At 46.2% G+C, this 20,553-nt stretch overlaps 1 protein-coding gene across 1 annotated transcript; it reads right to left on the bottom strand.

The window, feature by feature from the left end:
- Window positions 1-8,172: 8,172 nt before the first annotated feature.
- LOC138772933 (protein kinase C delta type-like) lies at window positions 8,173-12,628 on the bottom strand. The gene is made up of 6 exons (XM_069953728.1): window positions 12,250-12,628; window positions 9,985-10,238; window positions 9,843-9,905; window positions 9,198-9,752; window positions 9,072-9,115; window positions 8,173-8,928 (listed from the first exon to the last, which is right to left on the bottom strand). The coding sequence occupies exons 1-5, from the start codon at window positions 12,451-12,453 to the stop codon at window positions 9,091-9,093; spliced, it is 1,101 nt and encodes a 366-aa protein (XP_069809829.1). The 5' UTR covers window positions 12,454-12,628; the 3' UTR covers window positions 8,173-8,928; window positions 9,072-9,090.
- Window positions 12,629-20,553: the final 7,925 nt, after the last annotated feature.

A 20,553-nucleotide genomic window follows, 5' to 3' on the forward strand; every position in this document is an offset into this window, starting at 1 on the left:
GTCATTACTATTGCACAGTAAACACAGGACTGTTTCTTTCACTGATTTTGCATCACATCACCCTAATATGTATTTTATACTAGCTTATGATGTAGCAAAGCTGACACGCATGTGGTGTAGCTATGTGCTGCATAACGGGCATCTGTTTATCAGGGGTGAGGGGATGTAGTGTAGGTTTAGATCTCTGCTTGCTGACTGTGAATGAAAACATTCTAGTTCCATCCAGACTCTAACAACATCTACAATGAGAGAGAAAGAAACAGGGAAAGGGGCAAGATAGGTTATACATGTATATTAGACATAGGGTGGTATTGGGAAGGGGAATATTTATTTTGTTACCAGGATAACCCCTTTAAGGGGCATTTTTTTCCTGGGACTGGGGAGGAGGTGGCTGAGGGAAACAACGTCCACTCACCTCCCCGGTTCCAGCGGCGGGTCCCGCATCGCAGCGCTCCGGTGCCTGGGCGCTTCCTGGTGTCTGACGCAGCCTTGAGACGTGACGTCTCAGGTCCGCTCAGCCAGTTAGTGACAGAGGTGGGATCCGTTTCAAGTCCGCTCAGATCCCGCCTCTGTACTGAAGACCTCAAGCGTCACGTCTCGGGGCCGCGTCAGACACCAGGAAGTGGCCAGGGACTTAAGCGCCGCGAAGCGGGAGCCGCCGCTGGAACAGGGAGGTGAGTGGGTGTCATTTCCCTTAGCCACCTTAGCAGAGCTGGAATTGGAATTTACACGTTACACATACATGGACTGTGTGCAACAGAATGGAGTTTGGAGTTCTTGGTCTCATCATTTATTCATGATGATTCTGAAAGCTTCAAAACTGTGTAAATCTTTGTACTGTTGTACTGACACAGCAATCATTTCCACCACACAACATGGATCACTTCCAGGGTCCGGGCACGGATAGATGGCAAATGCTCATGTATTAAATGGATATTTTTATTTCACAACTTAAACGGGTTATCCAGCGCTTCAAAAACATGGCCCCTTTTCCTCCTCTCTTGTCTCCAAATCAGGTGTGGTTTGCAATTAAGCTCCATTTACTTCAATGGAACTAAGTTTGAAACCCCACCCAATCTGGAGACAATAGAGGGGGAAAAGTTGCCATGTTTTTGTAGCACTGGATAACCCTTTTAAGACTATACATTTACAAGTGCGACCAGGGCAGCACGTTTCCACATCAATCCGGCGTCAGACATGCTCGGTTAAATAATTTACAACTGTAAAAACTAAAATCCGGTCTGGAGCACATTCACAGTCCAATCTCAGTTCCTTATTACCTCAGTAGATTTGGTGCACAGTACACCATTCACTTCTTACCAACCAAATCAGTTTAATAATCCCGCAGTGCGGCGAGGTCCATGCTGCCACCAGCGACATCATCAGTCTGCTTCTCAGTGCAGAAGGTCACGTGCAGCAGTGCCGGAGGGTAACCAAGGACCAAAATCCTTCTTGTGGTTCTCTGCTAGGTGGCAGGATACACCATGGTTGAGAAATTCATTATTCACTATGAAACTTTCTCAACGTTTGTGATGTTCTTCCCACATATTGAGGCCACATTGGCGCTCCAAAATGTAGATCACATAATGGGATTTGCCATTGAGCATAGATATAAAAGGAAAGGCTTCTCCTGAGGCGTTAGATGTAAAGGATGGCATTATGCCCTATGTTCAGACAGCTTAGGCATCCCCGCTTCCCACATCCCCTACTTTCCCCTTTTTTCCCTGATGGGGGGGGGGGAGTGCCTTCTGCTTTAGGGTCTCTCTGTTTGCGGAGGCGGCTAGGTGTTGAGATGGTTTTTAAAGTCTTTTCTCTCTTATAGGTGATTTGAGGTTACAGGGGATAAGACTTTTCAAAACAGGGCACAACAGAGGGAATAGCAGGAGACAGTATTACTATATGGAGGGCACAGGAGGAGGCATTATTACTATAGGGGTACAGCAGGGACATTATAACTATATAGAGGGCACAGCAGGGACATTATTACTATATGGAGGCACAGCAAGGACATTATTACTATATGGAGGCACAGCAGGAGGTATTATTACTATAGGATTACAGCAGGAGACATTATTACTTTATGGAGGCACAGCAGGAGACATTATTAGTATATGGAGCACAGCAGGGGGCCTTATTACTATACGGGGCACAGCAGGGGGCTTATTCCTATATGGGGGCACAGCAGAAGATATTATTACTTTATGGAGGGCACAGCAGGAGACATTATTACTATACGGAGGCACCGCAGGGGACATTATAACTATATGGGGGCACACAGCAGGAGACATTATTCCTACATGGAGGCACAGCAGGGGATATTATTACTATATGGGAGCATAGCAGCAGCAGGATGTGACACAGCCTGAAGACTTCTCCCCCATCGTCCCAACACCAGCCCCAGCAGGAGGAGGAGGACGGAGTTCAGACCCAGGAAGAAGAGCTGAAGGGAGGGGAAGGGGTTCTAAAGGGAGCTACACTCAGGGAGCACACCAGGGCCGCTTTAACCATAGGGCAAATGGTGCCTGTGCGCCAGGCCCACTGGTTAAAGGATCCCCCGGGCCGGCTGGCCGTTGCAATGTGCGACCAGTGCGGTCGCACAGGGCGCCGGCCAACTGTCTGTCGGGGGGGGGGGGGGCGGCATCGGGATGGGTAAGTATTTAATCAACTTACCCATCCCAATGGCGCCCCCTGCAGGGCCCCCCGCCTGCCAGTGCGCTCTGCAATGTAAGATCGCTCGCAAGGAGCGCTCATAGTTGCCTGCAGCAGCACTGACATCGGCTCCCTCGCTGCCAGTGACTCTTGTGGCCGTAGGCAGTGCTTTGCCTGCGATCACAAGAGGCTGCGCTCTCCTTGTGGTGCCATCGCTCGAGTGACATCACTCGAGCGCCAGCATCGGAACTGCAAGGAGAGCACGGTATGATGTATGATCGCAGGTAAAGCATTGCCTGCGGCCACAAGAATGAGGCGAAGAGGAGACACCCAGACCAAGGAGTATAAGTGTTTGTTTTTTTGTGTTATATGCTATATGGGAGGGGGAGCACAGGGGGTCTATATAATGGGGGGAGCACAGGGGGGATGTATACTAGTGGGGGAGCGCATAGAAGGCTATATACAAGTGGGGGAACGCAAAGGGGGCTATATACTACTGGGGGAGCGTACAGAGAGGCTATATACTACTGGGGAAACACACAGGGGTCTATATACTACTGGAGGCAGCACACAGGGGTTTATATACTACTGGGGGCAGCACACAGGGGGCTATATAATACTGGGGGAGCACACGGGGGTCTATATACTACTGGGGGCAGCCCATGGGGTTTTATTGTACTGAGGGCAGCACAAAGGGGTCTATACTACAGGTAAAGCACTGCCTGCGGCCACACCCGGGCCTGATACTCCAGGGCAACTATCAGCCACCATCATTGCCTACTATGTCCCACCCCTACCGACTTTAAAATACCCCATCTAACCACACTTAACCCCTTTGCAGCAGGCGCTGCCTTGCCACTCCTCCTGCATCCACAGCCAGCACTAATAACCACCACACAGGTAACCTGTTTCCCCCCCATTACTCTCTATACTATCTACATGTTTCATTCTCATCTGTTCCTTCTACTACTCTCTGTAGTTCCTGAATAGACGACCTTAGATCTCTGCATTGTCCTACTGCTCAATTACTGTATTATGCGCTGACCCTGTATGTATGGGTATAAATTACTAACATATGCATGTTTTCCATCTTTAGCCATGAATCTGCCCTCTCATCCTAAAGCCTTGATTCCACATGATTCACTTCTGTTGTATTTATGCTGATTACCTGCACTATTATGCACTAAAACTGTTGTTTGCTTTGTATATAATATATTACGGGGCTCGTCCCCTATTCCATGTGACAAGTATATTCATGTTATATTGTTCTGTGCTTGTATCTATATGGCCAATATACCATGTTACCATACTTACCCTTACTCTTTCATGTTCATAGACTCCTAGATAAAGGTGTCACCACAGAAACGTTGGATACTGTGTCTGTGATTACCCTTGTTTGGAAATAAATTACGCACAAGAGCACTTGCATTCTAAATCTCAGGACCACTTTTCCTTCATTTTCTATTACCCGCCAGTGGATTACTACTGATACTAGTTGTACTTATTTTCCACTTGGACAATCTCCTCTGATTGAGGCTCCTTTCTCCAAGTACTATAAGTGTTTTTTTGTGTGTTATATGCTATATGGGAGGGGGAGCACAGGGGGTCTATATAATGGGGGGAGCACAGGGGGGCTGTATACAAGTGCGGGAGCGCACAGGGGGCTATATACAAGTGGGGGAAAGCAAAAAGGGCTATATACCTCTGGGGGAGCACACGGGGGGGGGCATATACCACTGGGCGAGCACAAGGGGGCTATATACTACTGGGGAGCGCACAAAGGGGCTATATACTACTGGGGGCACACACAGGGGTCTATATACTACTGGGTTCAGCACAATGGGGTCTATATACTACTGGGGGCAGAGCACAGGGGTCTATAATACTGGGGCAGCACACAGGGGTCTATATACTACTGGGGGCAGCACAAAGGGGCTATATACTACTGGGGGAACACACAGGGGTCTATAATACTGGGGGCAGCACACAGGGGTCTAAACTACTGGGGATAGCACACTGCTGTCTATACTACTGGGGGAGCACATAGGGGGGTCTATACTACTGGGGGCAGCACATAGGGGGTCTATATACTACATTGGTGCAGCACAGAGGGGCCTATATTATATAGGGACATTACTACTATATTGGGGCACAGAGCATACCTAATTATTAAGTGGGGGCCCAGAGGGGTGTAACTACTATATAGGGGCACACAGGGGTGTAACTACTTTATAGGGGCACAGGGGACCTAACTTTTGTGTGTGTTGGAGCCTAAAATGTTTCTCTGGCAGATTCTGGAAAGAGGATTCCCAGCCGGGGGAAGACTTCAAGGTGGCCCAGTGAAAGAAGATTGAGTGAAAGAAAAGGTGAAAGACTCTGATCAGAGAAGACGCCCCCTGTGAGTAAATGGATGTAACTGCACTCTGTCATAGGGTCTGTAGTGATAGTGGTCATGGTGTGGCGGTATTATGTAATGGTATCATGTTTATATCTTTATAAGCTTATACAGTAACTACCATATGTATTGGGGCTCTTAATACAGCGTGGGGGCACTTTCAGGGCATTATACTGTGTGTGGAGCTCTGATTCTGATAATGCTAGGTTGGGGGGGTACCAAAAAAGGAAAGAGGGAGCCAACTCTTAAGGGCTATGCACCTGACCCACCAATGTATTAAAACGGCCCTGATTGGGGGTTACCCAGATTTCCCAGTGTCCTGTTCTTAGTGTAATAGGGGTTACCCAGCTTTCCCAGTGTCCTGTTCTCAGTATAATTGGGGTTACCCAGCTTTCCCAGTGTCCTGTTCTCAGTATAATGGGGGTTACCCAGCTTTCCCAGTGTCCTGTTCTCCATATAATGGGGGTTACCCAGCTTTCCCAGTGTCCTGTTCTCAGTATAATGGGGGTTACCCAGCTTTCCCAGTGTCCTGTTGTCAGTTTAATGGGGGTTACCCAGCTTTCCCAGTGTCCTGTTCTCAGTTTAATGGGGGTTACCCAGCTTTCCCAGTGTCCTGTTCTTAGTGTAATAGGGGTTACCCAGCTTTCCCAGTGTCCTGTTCTCAGTATAATTGGGGTTACCCAGCTTTCCCAGTGTCCTGTTCTCAGTATAATGGGGGTTACCCAGCTTTCCCAGTGTCCTGTTCTCAGTATAATGGGGGTTACCCAGCTTTCCCAGTGTCCTGTTCTCCATATAATGGGGGTTACCCAGCTTTCCCAGTGTCCTGTTCTCAGTATAATGGGGGTTACCCAGCTTTCCCAGTATCCTGTTCTCAGTATAAAGTGGTCACCCAGCTTTCCCAGTATCCTGTTCTCAGTATCATGTGTTCAGTATGCCAATGTCTCGACCTGGTAATGCTAGCTGGTGTGAAACAACTCCCAGCATGCCCAGATAGATGTAAGTTGTAATTTTTCACCACCTGGAGAGTCCCAGGAAAGGAGATGCACTAACATTTACACTTGTGCGTTTTTGTTGTGTTTCGTCTTAATTCTAAATGGTAGACATGAGTGTTTCTCAAGCAAGACAAAAAAAAAAAAAAAACACGTGACAGAATATAAACGTTCCTATTGGCCGATTTTGGTCTTTTAATCCACGTACCTGGTTGTGGCTTGTAGACATGATTAAGCGCGCATGCGCGAAACGCGTCGTCTAGCCATTGCACTCTCAGTAGTGCGCTACAGCTTTTTAATCAAGATGAAATAAAGTATCAAGTTTAAGCAGCATTCACCCTTCTTTTTTTGGAAGTGCTGGATCCACTCACCCTTTTTCTTTGGAAGCTTTTTGTGTCAGCGGGCTGGCTACCCGGGATCCGTGCACCTCCCCCCCTCACTTCAATCTACAAATGGTTCGGGACTAGGACAGGTGAGCTGATTTTACTGAATTTTACTAAGTAGAGCTTTAATACTGATATGGGGAAGAAAGGGGGCTTCATTACTGAGGGGGCAATATGGTTGTGTATGGCGGCACTTAAAGCAGCTTTTATTGTGTGGACCTATATGGGGCACACTGCGTGTCACACAAAGGGGGGCACTGGTAAGATCTGGAGTAATATTACCAAGTGTGGCATTATCACGCCCTGGAGTATTATGGGTAAGGATTTGCTATTTCCCTATTGAGAGATGATATGTCAGTATTTGATGTTATTCAGGCACTTAGACAGTGGGTGCGGGATATGGACTGGAAATACGGCTCTCTATGTTTATGTTTTATTACACATCTAGGCTGTTTCGCTGTTGAAGGGTGATAGCTGTGTGACTTCTCCTCTGGGAACTTTAATGGCAACAAAAAAATGAGAGAGTGCCCCTGTGTGGCTTGCAGAAAGGACTGTACTCACCTGTGGTAGTTGCAATAGTTGCACAATTCCTCTTAATGTGATAAACCAGGACTAATCCAGGGGTACAGTCAGGTCTATGCTGCCTGCAGTACCCCTCAATAGTGTGCTCTGATCACCAGGGAATTGCTAAGGTTTTTTTTTAGATGAAAAGATGTGTTGGCCGCAGGGGCTGTGATCAAGAACCGATCGCCTTTACAGAGAACAACAAAACTAGGGGCCTGGGCTGTGCGAACAATCCTTGTATCGTTAGTGCAGCCCAGGAAATATATTCCTATCTGTGCTGTCAGTTTTTTTTTATCATTATTGGCCACACATAACCCTGTTTACACAGAAAATAAATTCTAATGCTTGCTCTAAAGACCTGATCAGCTGATTGATTTTCCTGTCCTCAGCTGATCGGTGTCACTTTAACTCGGAAAGATTATTGGCCGCAGGAACATTTCTAGCAGCGCTCCTGGTTGATAATCGGTCAGCGTAAAAGGCCCCTAAGAGTAGCAGTACAACTTCCTTGTATAGAAGAAATGGACCTTGTGCTGGAACAACCAGAAACTAATTTCTCCCTTATTGGTATAACAGTAGAAGTAATAGGTTTCTGGACCAGAACATCTCATCCTAAGACAGTGCTAAAAAACCTCAGGGCATCTCCTGGCCGACCCCCAGTGCAGACCCATATACTTACCGCTTCATGAAGTGCCGCTCCTGGACCCGGTCCCACCACCGAGAGATACCCGTTCGAAGCCATGCGCATGCTCACCAGAGATGAGTCCGACGCCCCTAGGAAAATGATGGCTCCAGTCATTCTCTATGGATGTCGGACTCATCTCTGGTGAGCGGGCGCACGGCTTCGGACGGGGATATCTCGGCCGCGGGACGGGGTATAGGAGTGGGACTTTGTGGAAGCGGTAAGTATATGGGTCTGCACCGGGGGGTCGGCCGGGCTCTGCCCCGGCACGGGAGGTGACAGTTTCCCTTTAATTGTGCTGTTACCCCAATAAAGAAGGAATCCTCCTTATCATAAACCTTAGTTATAATTTCTGATTGTATCAGTGTCCCTGTGGTCGCCCAGTTTTCCCCACAAATTATGGACGGATTCCCCTCCAGACTCTGTTCACACAGTTGTTTTTCACGTCTGTTTAGCAACATTTACTGAATTGACCTGTAATAGGAATAAAGACAAGCACACAGATATAGGGGGGTAAAAGGTAAATTTTATTTATAGATATGGGGGGGTATTGGTATTACGAAATAGTTTTAGACCCATGAAGACTGTTACTTATATGTGTATGTGTGAATGATTCACCTAATAAACTAATCCTATTTTTGGGCTGGTCCCTAACCTGTGTGATGTGGGAGTCAAATGTCAAACTATATTAAATTGGGTTTAGGTTTGTTTTAAACTATTAGAGATAGGGATGTGTGACCTAACATTATTAGAAACTAACCCTAATTACGGCTGTGTTGATCCAGAGGAAGGTGAAAACCCCATTAGGGGGAAAAAATTCCTTCCTGACCCCAAATATGGCGATCGGAATAAATCTCAGGATCGAGCCGGTATCTAATCTACATGTACTAAGTGCTGGGTGTGAGTGCCTGTACCTATCCTATAGTGTGTGTGATGTGGATGTGATGTGTGTCGCACTTACCTGGCCTGTGCTGAGGTGAGTTCAGGGATAATAGCCGCTACTCCGCGCCCCAGGACTACAACATGCGGCTATTGTTCCTGAACTCTCCAGATGGAAGCACAGGCCGCTCCTGGGGGTGTAGAGGATCTTCAGGCTGAAGAGATGTCAGATGCCAGCCAGGATTGGAGGACGCCGTGGTCAAGGGCCTGGGGCAGTATCCTATGGCAGAGGTCCGGCATGAAGATGGTATGGAGAGATGTATGATGTTGTAGGGCAGCCAGGTATGGGTCAGGAGGCTGGAAGCGGAGATCAGTTGGCACGGGCTCATCCTGCAAGACATAAGAGGAAAACGTCTGAGAAATTTATATCTACAGAAGCTGCCGTTATCATAGGGGAATGGTCTTCATAAAGATCCATCCAGCTATATAACAGCACATGTAATAGGTGTCCTGTGTGTATAGAGACCACTTACCAGATGGTCGTGGATTCCTTCACAGTCTTGATCTTCTCATCCATCTAAGAAGAAGCAGAAACAAAGTCATTGACAGAGATAGAAGACAAGGACAAAGATAGAAATATCTCTATAGGAGGATCTTACCGGGTCCAGCTTGGTGACTTGTAATTGAAGTCATCCCGGGGGTGAAGGGTGTTGGTGTCTTCCGGCCACTGCAGATGTTGGTTTTGCAGTCCTGTCTCCATTGGCTTCCATGGTGGTGTTACTCTCCTCTCCTCCAGTTCCTTCCAACCGATGGTGCTGAAGAATGGATGCAGCCTGATGTTCCCGCACACACCCAGGCGCTCCTCAGGATTCTTGCGCAGCAGCTTCTTGATGAGATGTTTTCCGTCAGCGTCGAGCCAAGATGGAAATTTGGGCCTCTCGGTGGTCATGGCTTTGAAGGCCTTCTGCATGACGGGGCCGTTGTAGAAGGGGAAGCGTCCTGTGGCCATCCTGGACACCACGATCCCCAGGCTCCACCAGTCCACTGCTGCGCCGTATGGTTTCCTGAGAAGCACCTCGGGGGCCATGTAGTGAAAGGTTCCCGCCATCTCACCGATGTTCTTGGAGGCGGTCACCCCATCTTCGGCCAGTCCCAGATCGATGACACGGATGTGGCCGTCTGCATCCAGCATGATGTTCTCTGGCTTCAGATCTCTGTAATGAAAGAAGAGAATGATAAATTTGTCCAGTGATACAGGAGACTAGGGATGGGAAAGTTGGGAAACAGAGAGAGGTTCTACTTACCGATGGACGATGTTCTTTCCATGGAGAAACTGGAGGGCACATACCATCTCTGCTGTGTAGAATCTCATGGAAAAAAGAGAAAATAGTGATTAATAACACTCTTCTTCAATATCCCCCCACCCCCTTGAAAAAACCTCCTTACCTTATGTTGCCGATGTTCAGGTAGCCGCACATTCTGATCAGTCCCTCCAGGCTGCCACCGGACAGGTACTCCGTGATGATGTACGCGAGTTCCAGAGACTCATGTGCGGCATAGATGTGGCATAGGAACGGGCAGTCTCTGGAAGCCAGGAGTATCCGTCGCTCTCTCTTGATGACTTCGTCGTTGTCCTCCTTTTTGTTGATCATTTTGACGGCCATGTAGATGTCTCTGCCGGGGACTGATGCCAGGACCACCTAAAGAAAAGAAATAGACAAAGCAGAGTAGAAAAGGTATTCAGGAGGGGTGGACTGTGCTGTCAGTCTGTCAGGTTGTGTCGGTATTGGATCCTGTATGGGGAGATCTTAAAGGAATGTTCCACTATTACCATATGAAAATACATAAAACTAGCATAAGACATCTCTAAGTTGGTTGTGATCGATGCAGTTCATATCTCCAGGTAGATATAGGCTGCTGTAAGGTTGTATTGAAGCTATAGAGGTCATTGTATGCATTGTGCCATATAGCAGCCTATATGGATGTGGATGTGGATATAAACAATATCTCCTCCTACTCTACAGTGAATAAAAATCCCCCTTTAGGGTGCCTTCACACATGACTGATCCGCAGCGGATTTCTCGCTGCGAATTCGCAGCAAGATTCACTGAAGATCCCTACCCTGTAAAGTCTATGGCAGACATACTGGCAGCTACCTGTATGTCGGGAGACTGCACCGTTAACCCCGGGCCGTCCGGATCATCCGGCTTGCTTCAGGGGTTTCCGGCTGGACGTCCCGCTCAGCCAATTAGTGTGCTGCCCCAACGCGGTCAGCCAATCAGTATTCTGCCCCGACGGGGTGGTCTCCCCACATAGGAGGTGAAAGGTTATACTTACCTCTTAGGGTCCACTTCTGTATTGCATCAGACCCTGTAGACTGCTCCCTTCAGCCTATCAGCGGCTGCAGTGGAGTCCCGCCATCTGACGCCATCAGTACACAGCAATAGAAATGGCCCTTGCAGCTGGGATCCTGACTTATGCTCCCAAAGCTGCCATTGTCATAATCAGTATTATGGTTCATTAACACACACAGGATCCGCAGCAGATTTGATGGTGCAGATGTAATGCTCTGTTCAGTTATTTACATCAAATCTGCTGTAGATCCGCAGCAGAAAATCTGCTGCGATACGGCGTGTGTGAAGCTGCCCTTGCCCTGGCCGTGACAGAGGCATAGCCTAATACAGTGTATTGCCTGTCAGTGTAATATACTCTGTATACCAATGCATTAGATAAAAGTCATTAAAAAAAATAAAATTGTAAAAAAACTAAACTTTTTTTTCCCTTATCATTTCCAGCAAAAGGAAGTCATCATACAGCTTTGTTAAAGGAAAAATAAAACAGCTATGGCTATTGGAACTCCAACACAAAAATGCCATTTTCATAAAAATATCGGGGGGAAAATTACTAACATATAAAAAGAAGTGTAATATTTGTACTGACCCAAAGAAAATATTAAGTTATTTCTACATCATGGTTAAAAGTTCATGAGAAATACAAAAAATTCTGTATGATTTTAATTGTATTTTATTTTTCATTTTTCCCCTGAAAAAAAATCACAAAAATGAATTAATGCAACATATGTCTCCAGAATGGTTCCTATAAAAGTACACCTTGTCCTGCAGAATATTCGGCCTCTTACAGTTATGACTGATAAAAAAACTTTTTTTAACCCATTTCTAAGACTAAAATTACTTCTGTCACCAAAGACATGAGACATATACAACAAAATATTGACATATACAACGATAAAAAGTGACATTTTTGGGAGGTTTTGTTCAATTTTCAAGCGACTTTTTAGAGGATAAATCAGCCCTAGACCTGACTATGGTGATAGAAGGGGAGATGGGCTATGGGGTATACAGGAGCAGTCATGGGGCAGGGAGAGCTCTACATGTCCTATCTGTTACTATAGATGGACACTACAAGTAACATATCTAGTCTATAATGGCTGATAACAGGGAGCAATAGATGTGGATAAAATAGACATTTGGGAGGAGATTTATCCAGCCGTATTACAGTAAGATTGGCCTTTTTTGCCCATAGCAACCAATCACAGCTCAGCTTTCATTTCCCCAGAGCTCAGGGATATAGAGAAGCTGAGCTGTGACTGGTTGCTATGGGCAACACAGGACAATCTTACCATAAGACTGCTTGATAAATCCCCCCCCCCCCCCATAGGGTATACAGTGAAAAGAGAGTTGTAGAACTTACTTTGCCAAAGTTGCCCCTACCCAAGACCTTGTGGATGTTGAAGCGGCTGATGGTAGGCCTGGCATAGGGGCTGGATGTTGTCTCCTCCAATCCTCTCCTCTTCTTCTGGATGTTGTCCAATCCAGCGCCGCTCTCCTCTTCCTCCTCTCTCTTCCTCTTCCCATCGTCTCTCTTCCTCTCCTCGCCGTGTCCAGTGGACGCCATTCCCGCGGTTCTCTTCTCTGTAGACTTCAGTCCTGTTGCTTCGGTCGCCAGTAGAAAGTGAACAGCGGTGGTTGTCGCGGTGACGTGATGTCAGGGCCCATGGCCTGAGCTCATGGGCCCTCAGGTGGCACCTGCCAGGCAGGAGCCCATAGAGCTGCTCTGCCATATACACTATGCTGTGGGCATAATGAGTGACAGTCTAGTGTCCAGAGGAATGAGGGGAACCATCATGGCGGCTTCTAGTGCTGTATTGGTAGTGGATGGGGGCCAGTGATGGGACTGGTATATTGGGGCTGGTATTGGTGCCCATAGTTTATCACTGTCTGTATTGGCATAAGGTTATAAGTGGAGATTATAGTGGATGGCAGCAGGAGAAATGACTGATGGATGGATGAGACAATACACATGGATGTGCTGCAGGTTTCAGTTATATACCTGTATATAGTGAGATCAGCAGCTCTGCAGTGACATCGCTCATCCCTCTCCTAACACACATCACCTGTTGTGGCCTTGTGGACACTGTATATAAGGGCCGTGCTGTGTATTTGAATGGACTATGGCATAGCCCTATCCTTTAAGAAGTGGAGCTGCTGAGTTGGCTTCTGATCTATGACTCCAGCACCCTGGCATAGGCGCCATGTTGCATTGGTGTCATTGCACTCACTGCATCTTAATGCCCATACACTGTGGCCCTTACCTAGACCTAGAGTGCTATAGAATAGCAGGCCAGAACTGCACACTACTTCTCTTAGTATTACTCCAGAAAAATAATTTCCTGTGAAATCTACTTTTACTACTATGGATATATGTGAGCCTACCTTTAGATGCAAAAACAAAACTAATCATCCGTCACAGTAATTATATTGGTTCTGTAGTTTTACTTCATGGATATTGTGGACTAATGGTATTGCCAGGAGTAGAGAGATGCTGGTGCCCAATTCTTGGCATTTAACCCCTTAATGGCAAGGCCAGGAGTGATGTTGGTATTTGTTCAACATAGAGGAAGCCTCTGTCTGGCCATCAGCACCTGCTATGAGAACTCCAGGTGCTTCTGGGATACTGGTTCAGCCACTGGTTTAACGGTGGTCCCTAGATCTGTCACAGGTCCCTAGATCTGTCTAACACATTGGCCACCTGCGCTGTAATAGCGGTGTTCTTATTGTTTCTGTGTCACTCATCTAACAGTGTCGCCCCTGTAATTTATTTTTATACATTTTGATGTTTTTCACAAATAATGACAGATTCTATCCAGTGACAAGTGTCACTAACATGAAGTACAAGTTATGAAAAAAAAATAATAGTTTCTATAAATAGAAATATTTTAATTTCATTGTTACCTAAAATGGCAGGTGTCAAATCTGATCAATGGGGAGATAAGAACAGAACTGTGGTAGGGAGGTGTTAATGTTATGGCTGGTTGGAGACATATACTCACAGGTGAGAAATATATAGAACTGAGAGAGTCCTCAAGGAAAAAAACATACTATGACCAAAATGGTGATTTTATTAATACATTATATAAAAAACTAGCAAATGTAGAACATAATAGTGTGTGAATAATTAGCAAAAATAAAACGTCAATAGGGTCATCATAAGATCTGCATAAAATCCACATATTGTATTATTGATGTTTTATTTTTGCTAATTATTCACACACTATTATGTTCTACATTTGCTAGTTTTTATATAATTTATTATTAAATTCACCATTTTGGTCATAGTATGTTTTCTATATATTTTTCGCTTTGCACCCAGTGTGAACAGGGTCGGTTTTAACAGTAGTAACAATAGTGGTGGGACGCACCTGTTCCTTTCTCATATACTCACAGGTCAGGTCACACTGTTAGTTTGTCAGGCCATGCCAGGACACGTGACATCACTTGTATGTCATTAAGATTTCTTTCATTTTCAGAACCTTCTTGTTTGCAGATTTCCCTAATCTTAGTGCAGTTACTTGGGGACGTCTCAGAATCATCATGGAGGCAACAATCAGGATTTCAGTCACCATAAAAATCTACACCATTATAGGAGACGCAAGGTGTGTAGTACAGTGACCTCATTCATGTGTCATTTATACTTCTGGATGTCTTCTGTAGGAAATATCTTCATCTGGTTCCATTATTGGGAATAGACTGTAGGTTTTAGAAAGAAAACTTATGCAGCAGCATCTACAGACAAGCACAAGACTACGTCCAGTACCTCATACCTGTCTACATTGTATCTATCTGATATATATATCTCCCTTTTATCCTTGGACAGCCTTAGGGGTGTGTGACTGCTCACATTGCTTTCCTGCTGAGGCAGGGGCGCTGTGGAGCAAGCACTTGGCAATAGGGATGGTCCGAACCGAGTTCGGTTCGGGTTCGTACCATAGGATGTATCCCAGTTTTCCAGGCAGTCCTCCCGCTGTATCCACTCGCTCCACGGAGCGGGCAGACAGCGGGAATCTGATGCCGAGCGTTCGGGTTCATACGAACCCGAACCTCGGAGGGTTCGGACCATCCCTACTTGGGAACATTAAAACAGCAGCTTGTCAAGGAGAATAAGTGTCAGATAGCAATGTCCACATCTCTGACATCCTGTCCTGTGCTGCTGTGCACCGCTGACACCTGCACTGTGGTTGCAGCCTGTGACAGGTGGGCTAGGTTACATGCCCTTGTTCCCCCTCAGCAGGTGGCAGTGTCACCCACAGAGAGGCCTAGTCTCTGCTAGTGATGCTGCTTCCCCCTTAGCCAGAACTCTCAAAATGTGAGAGGAGCGGATCCTATAAGGAGGAGTCACTGTATGTCTGGTCCCTATTGCTAGGGCTATATTATAGGGACTGCACTACTGGAGATGAGGGCAGTATCTGTCCCTGAAATAGGGAGATTTAATATTGTATCTACGGATGTCCATATTACAGGGGATTATGGGGGTTCTCTGGCTGTCACTGTGGTGGGATCTATGGCTGTCACTGTGGTGAGGTCTATGGCTGTCACTATGATGGGGGCTATGGCTGTCACTGTGGTGGGGTCTATGGCTGTCACTGTGGTGGAGACTACTATGACTGTCACTATGATGGGGACTATGGCTGTCACTGTGGTGGAGACTACTATGGCTGTCACTCTGGTGGGGTCTATGGCTGTCCCTGTGGTTGGGTCTAAAGATGCCACTATGGTGGGGTCTAGGGCTGTCACTGTGGTGGGGTCTATGGCTGTCACTGTGGTGGGGTCTATGGCTGTCCCTGTGGTGCGGTCTATGGCTGTCCCTGTGGTGGAGTCTATGGCTGTTACTGTGGAGGGGTCTATGGCTGTCACTGTGGTGGGGTCTAAAGATGCCACTGTGGAGGGGTCTATGGCTGTCACTGTGGTGGGGTCTAAAGATGCCACTGTGGAGGGGTCTATGGCTGTCACTGTGGTGGGGTCTATGGCTGTCACTGTGACGGGGTCTATGGCTGTCCCTGTGGTGCGGTCTATGGTTGCTACTGTGGAGGGGTCTATGGCTGTCCCTGTGGTGCGGTCTATGGCTGTCCCTGTGGTGGAGTCTATGGCTGTTACTGTGGAGGGGTCTATGGCTGTCACTGTGGTGGGGTCTAAAGATGCCACTGTGGAGGGGTCTATGGCTGTCACTGTGGTGGGGTCTAAAGATGCCACTGTGGAGGGGTCTATGGCTGTCACTGTGGCACTGTGACATCCCGCTGGAAGTATGTAAGTGACAGCCCCATTAACCCCCCCGCTGGCTGTAGCATACATTACACGCTGAATGCTCCAGCTTTCCTCAGGGTTCACGAAGCGCCCCACTAGTTCTTCTGTTCTTTTGGTTTCTTCACGATCTTGCATGTCCCCAATATACAATGGTAGTAATCCAGACAGCACTGTAGTTCAGTAGTTAGCACTGTTGCCTTGCAGCTCTGGGGTCCTGAGTGGGTTCCCACTAAGGACAACATCTGCAATGATGCAAAATACTGCAAAAATGGCATTATGTTTTAAACTCATCTTCAAAAATCTGCCTCTTATTGGAGACTTGAACTAGTAAATGCTCAAGGTGTCTCAAGAATGGTGGTCTCTGGGCGGTACCATATAAAAATTCTTATCCGACAGGGGCCGCATCTTTGTAACAATGTCCATTTCTATTGAGTCTAATAGTGAGCATCCTGGTGCTTTTCTATCTGTCTCCTTCCTTTTACCAGAAACAGATGACAATTGGTGAAAAAAATGCTGTTGTCATCAGACGTCCTATCTCTTTTCATAAGTTGTTGGGGACTAAGGACGAAGGAACACCCCAAGATGCATTCTTCTGCGATCCGGTGTCAAGATTCAAGCATTGGATAGTGTGAACTTTCCCATTTTAAATGAAAGGGGTCAGTTCAAATGTCAATTTCTCCCTGGTGCTATGCAACCGAACTGAAGGGAAGCGGAGCTAGCCCCCCCAATGTATGTGAAGGAGACCTTAATGGACTGGACTTGTGTTGAGCGGACCTGTCAAACTATTCAGTTTCAGCAATGTAATCTGAACCCAAAATCCAAATGCTTGGTATTTGATTCCCCGCAGCTGCTGCCCTAGGGAGTTCTGTAAACATCAATAGGCCATAGGCTGCTTCTATGTTTCCTGGCAGCCCTAATGCTTCATGCAACCTCTGCAGGAGCAGCGAATCAAATGCCAAGCGTTCAGGTTCAGAGAACACTGTACACTAGTGTGGAACCCTCTTTTTCTCACTTTCCTTCGCCACACTCATCAGTAGAGATGCCATGCTGACAGTTTCTATGCAATCACATCAGATTTTCCTACTATATAGCCAGTGTTGGTCCAGTGATCAGTTTTAAGGGAGCAGAGTAGCCTAACATTAGTATGACATGAGGTTCATAGCCTGTCCATAACCTTGAGGTGAAAGCAATGAAGTACATTCTATGGTGTTTGTATATTGTAGACAGGTCGTTCTGTATATTTTGGCTTCAGTTCTAGTTCTATCACTGTAGGCCAGAACTATGAGAAACAGGACAATAAGATTTTATAACAAAAGAACTATTAACAATTGATTTTTTTATTTATTTGTTTGATCCTTACCAATAACTGAGATCTACACTAGTCCTGGATACAAGCAATGAAAATAAAGTTTAAAGGAGACCTTTCATATTTTGCTTCTGCCCAGTATCACTATGAAAGTATTGCAGCAGTACCCCATGCTCACTTTACTGCTGTCACCCCTCTATTTGAGGACAACTACCTACTTAACTTCCTTCACAAATAATTATAGTGTACCTGTCTTATAACTTTCAAAACCTAAATCAATAGTAGCTGTGAATTAAAGCAAGTTTGCATTTTACATTCATTATTTTTTGTCATGGAAAACACGGCACTTCCTTTTTTCTGATTCTTTTTTCTTTCGGAAAATGTAAAAACAGGAAGTCCAGTGGTTCCCAGGTCATTCCCATGCATGATAGGAATGACGTGTTTCATTAGACTTCTTCAGATTAATAGGACAGCTGTCCTAAACCAAAACGCTCTTAATCCACGTTACTCTTAAACCAAGGTACCACTGTATAAGTAGGCACCAACACCCTCCTAAAAAACTAAATCAGACTGATGCGTTTCCGTCATGTTCACCCTGACCAGTGACCAGTGTCACTGTCGTTAATTTTTAAAACCTAAATCGTCAGTAGATGTGATATAAATACACAGTGGGACAAAATTAAAAAATTGGACAAAGTCACGGGCCAACCATGATATTTAATGAAGATTGCATGCAGTGTTTCTGGCACTGTCAAAGCAGCGTGCGGCGTTCCTGGCACTACCTATCTTAAAGTAGGTTGCCCATTATATCCCTCAAGCAGTAGGTAATCCCATAATTGTGCCCCATGTAGCCGCCCCCTAAATAGTTCCCCACATACTAGCCAGGCCTACTATTAGAGACCTACATAGTAACCGGCCCTCCTGATAGTGTTTTATATAGTAGCCAGTCCTCCCCCATAGTGTCTTATGTAGTTGCCAGCCCTCCCAATAGTGTCTTATATAGTAGCCAGCCCTCCCAAAAGTGTCCTATATAGTAGCCAGCCCTCCCAATAGTGTCCTATATAGTAGCCAGCCCTCCCAATAGTGTCTTATATAGTAGCCAGCCCTTCCAATAGTGTCTTATATAGTAACTAGCCCTCAAAATAGTCTCTTATAAAGTAGCCAGCCCTCCCAATAGTGTCTTATATAGTAGCCATTCCCTAAAATAGGCTCTAAAATAGAAGCCAGCCCCTACTGTAGGTGTTCATGACTGTCCCCTTAGCTTGGACTCACCCTTCCGGCTCCAGAGGCTGCAGGAGGCGCCCGTCGTAGGATGCGCGCGATGACTTCACCACATTGCCAGCGTTGGGGCACTGCTGAGATACTTCTAGGCCATGGGCTAAAAACTGCCTGCGGCCTACGAGATTTTGATATGGGGGGGTCCAAGCAGCTCTAAGGACCACCCATATTATAATCTGCTGCAACGTCAGGTGGGCCGAATTTAACACAGCAATGGAAAAGCATGGCGGGCCAAAAATAATGGCACCTTGATCCAGATTTGGCCCGCGGGCCAGAGTTTGACATGGCTCATTTAGACTTTGAAAGTTATAACTACATGTACACTTTAAAGCATAGCTGTTGTTTCAGGTTACTTTTCTGAATAAGTTGCCATGTGTGTACAGTACATGAGGAATGGATGACAGTTTAGTTCAGGGGTCTCAAACTCGTGGCCCTCCAGCTGTTGCAAAACTACAATTCCCATCATGCCTGGACAGCCAAAGCGAAGCTTTGGCTCTCCAGGCATGGTGGGAATTGTAGTTTTGCAACGGCTGGAGGGCCGCAAGTTTGAGACCCCTGGTTTAGTTGGAAGGGGGAGAGGGAAGATGCTTGATAACAAGATAGGGGAGCATTTTTGTCTGATAAGATATATTACAAACATTTTTACTATTGGTCTATGCAAATTTGCAAAATGACAGTTACTATGAATGAAATTAGAGTGCTGTTCAGACTGGGAACTAGGATAGGATTCTGCCGGGCTTGTGCAGTTACTCAGACAAGTACCTGTATTATTATAGAACTGGGGGAGGAGATTGGCTGGTGGCACATGGAAATGAGTCCGTACTCGAGGTGACTGCTCCTGCAGGGCAGGGTCTTCTCAACTGGCCTTCCACACTGCTCGAAATGTGGGCAACCTTGTCATGTGATGAGGAGCCCTCCAACATCTGAGGATCTACAGACCAATGAACATCCATTAAACAAAGTCCTCCTGCTGCTTTTTGTAGACAGCACACTGTAACTAGCCTGTCTAGTTAGAAGATCAGGCAAAAGGGTCATTCAAATCCATGGAAGAAAAGGTTAACAACATCACAAGCATCTACAGATTCATCACCTGCAAGGACACCAAGGTGAATGTCTTCTTCTACTATAAACCACCTGGGGAACCTAACTTTGGCACCAAAGCCACACTATAACTGAAGTAAAGAGTGTCAATCCGAGACCAACCAACACTGGGAGGAAGGACCCACCATCTGAAGTCTGTGCCGCAGGCAAAAGCTCAAGGAGCACAAGAGATAATATGTTACAAGAACTAAGTGATTGTCCCCTTTATATATTTTTTGTCCCCTATTATAAGAGTGAATTGTTAAATTGATTGGGTACGTGAGGAGGGTGAAACTTGAAATATGCAAGAGCCCCCATCTTACCTACTGCCAATTTTATGATGCGTATTAAACAACTTTGCCTGTGTTTACTGGTGATGCCTTTCATTACAAGGGAAGCTACAGAATGTATTACTGGGCTATTATCCCTGGCACCAGTGCGATTTGGCAATATGCTCACTGGTTCGGCTGCAGTTACTTGCTTCCCCAGCTGGTAAATCCAGGAGAAGTCTGGTAGCTGAGCTCCCACATCTGTATAGATACTGGGTGTAGTGTAATAATTCAGGAGCAATGTCATCTATTCTGTCCCTTTCTGATACTTACACCATGTAGGAGAATGTTTGTTGATCTGATATCATGTATCGCCTTATTAGGTAAGACAAAGAGAATTCCTAAATCCTATGCCGAATGCCACAAACAATAGTGTGTAGTCACCCTGTACCCCGGGGCTCTTCATGTACTGACTGTGTGGACA

Source organism: Dendropsophus ebraccatus, chromosome 14 (assembly GCF_027789765.1).
Source record: "Dendropsophus ebraccatus isolate aDenEbr1 chromosome 14, aDenEbr1.pat, whole genome shotgun sequence".
NCBI lineage: Eukaryota > Metazoa > Chordata > Amphibia > Anura > Hylidae > Dendropsophus > Dendropsophus ebraccatus.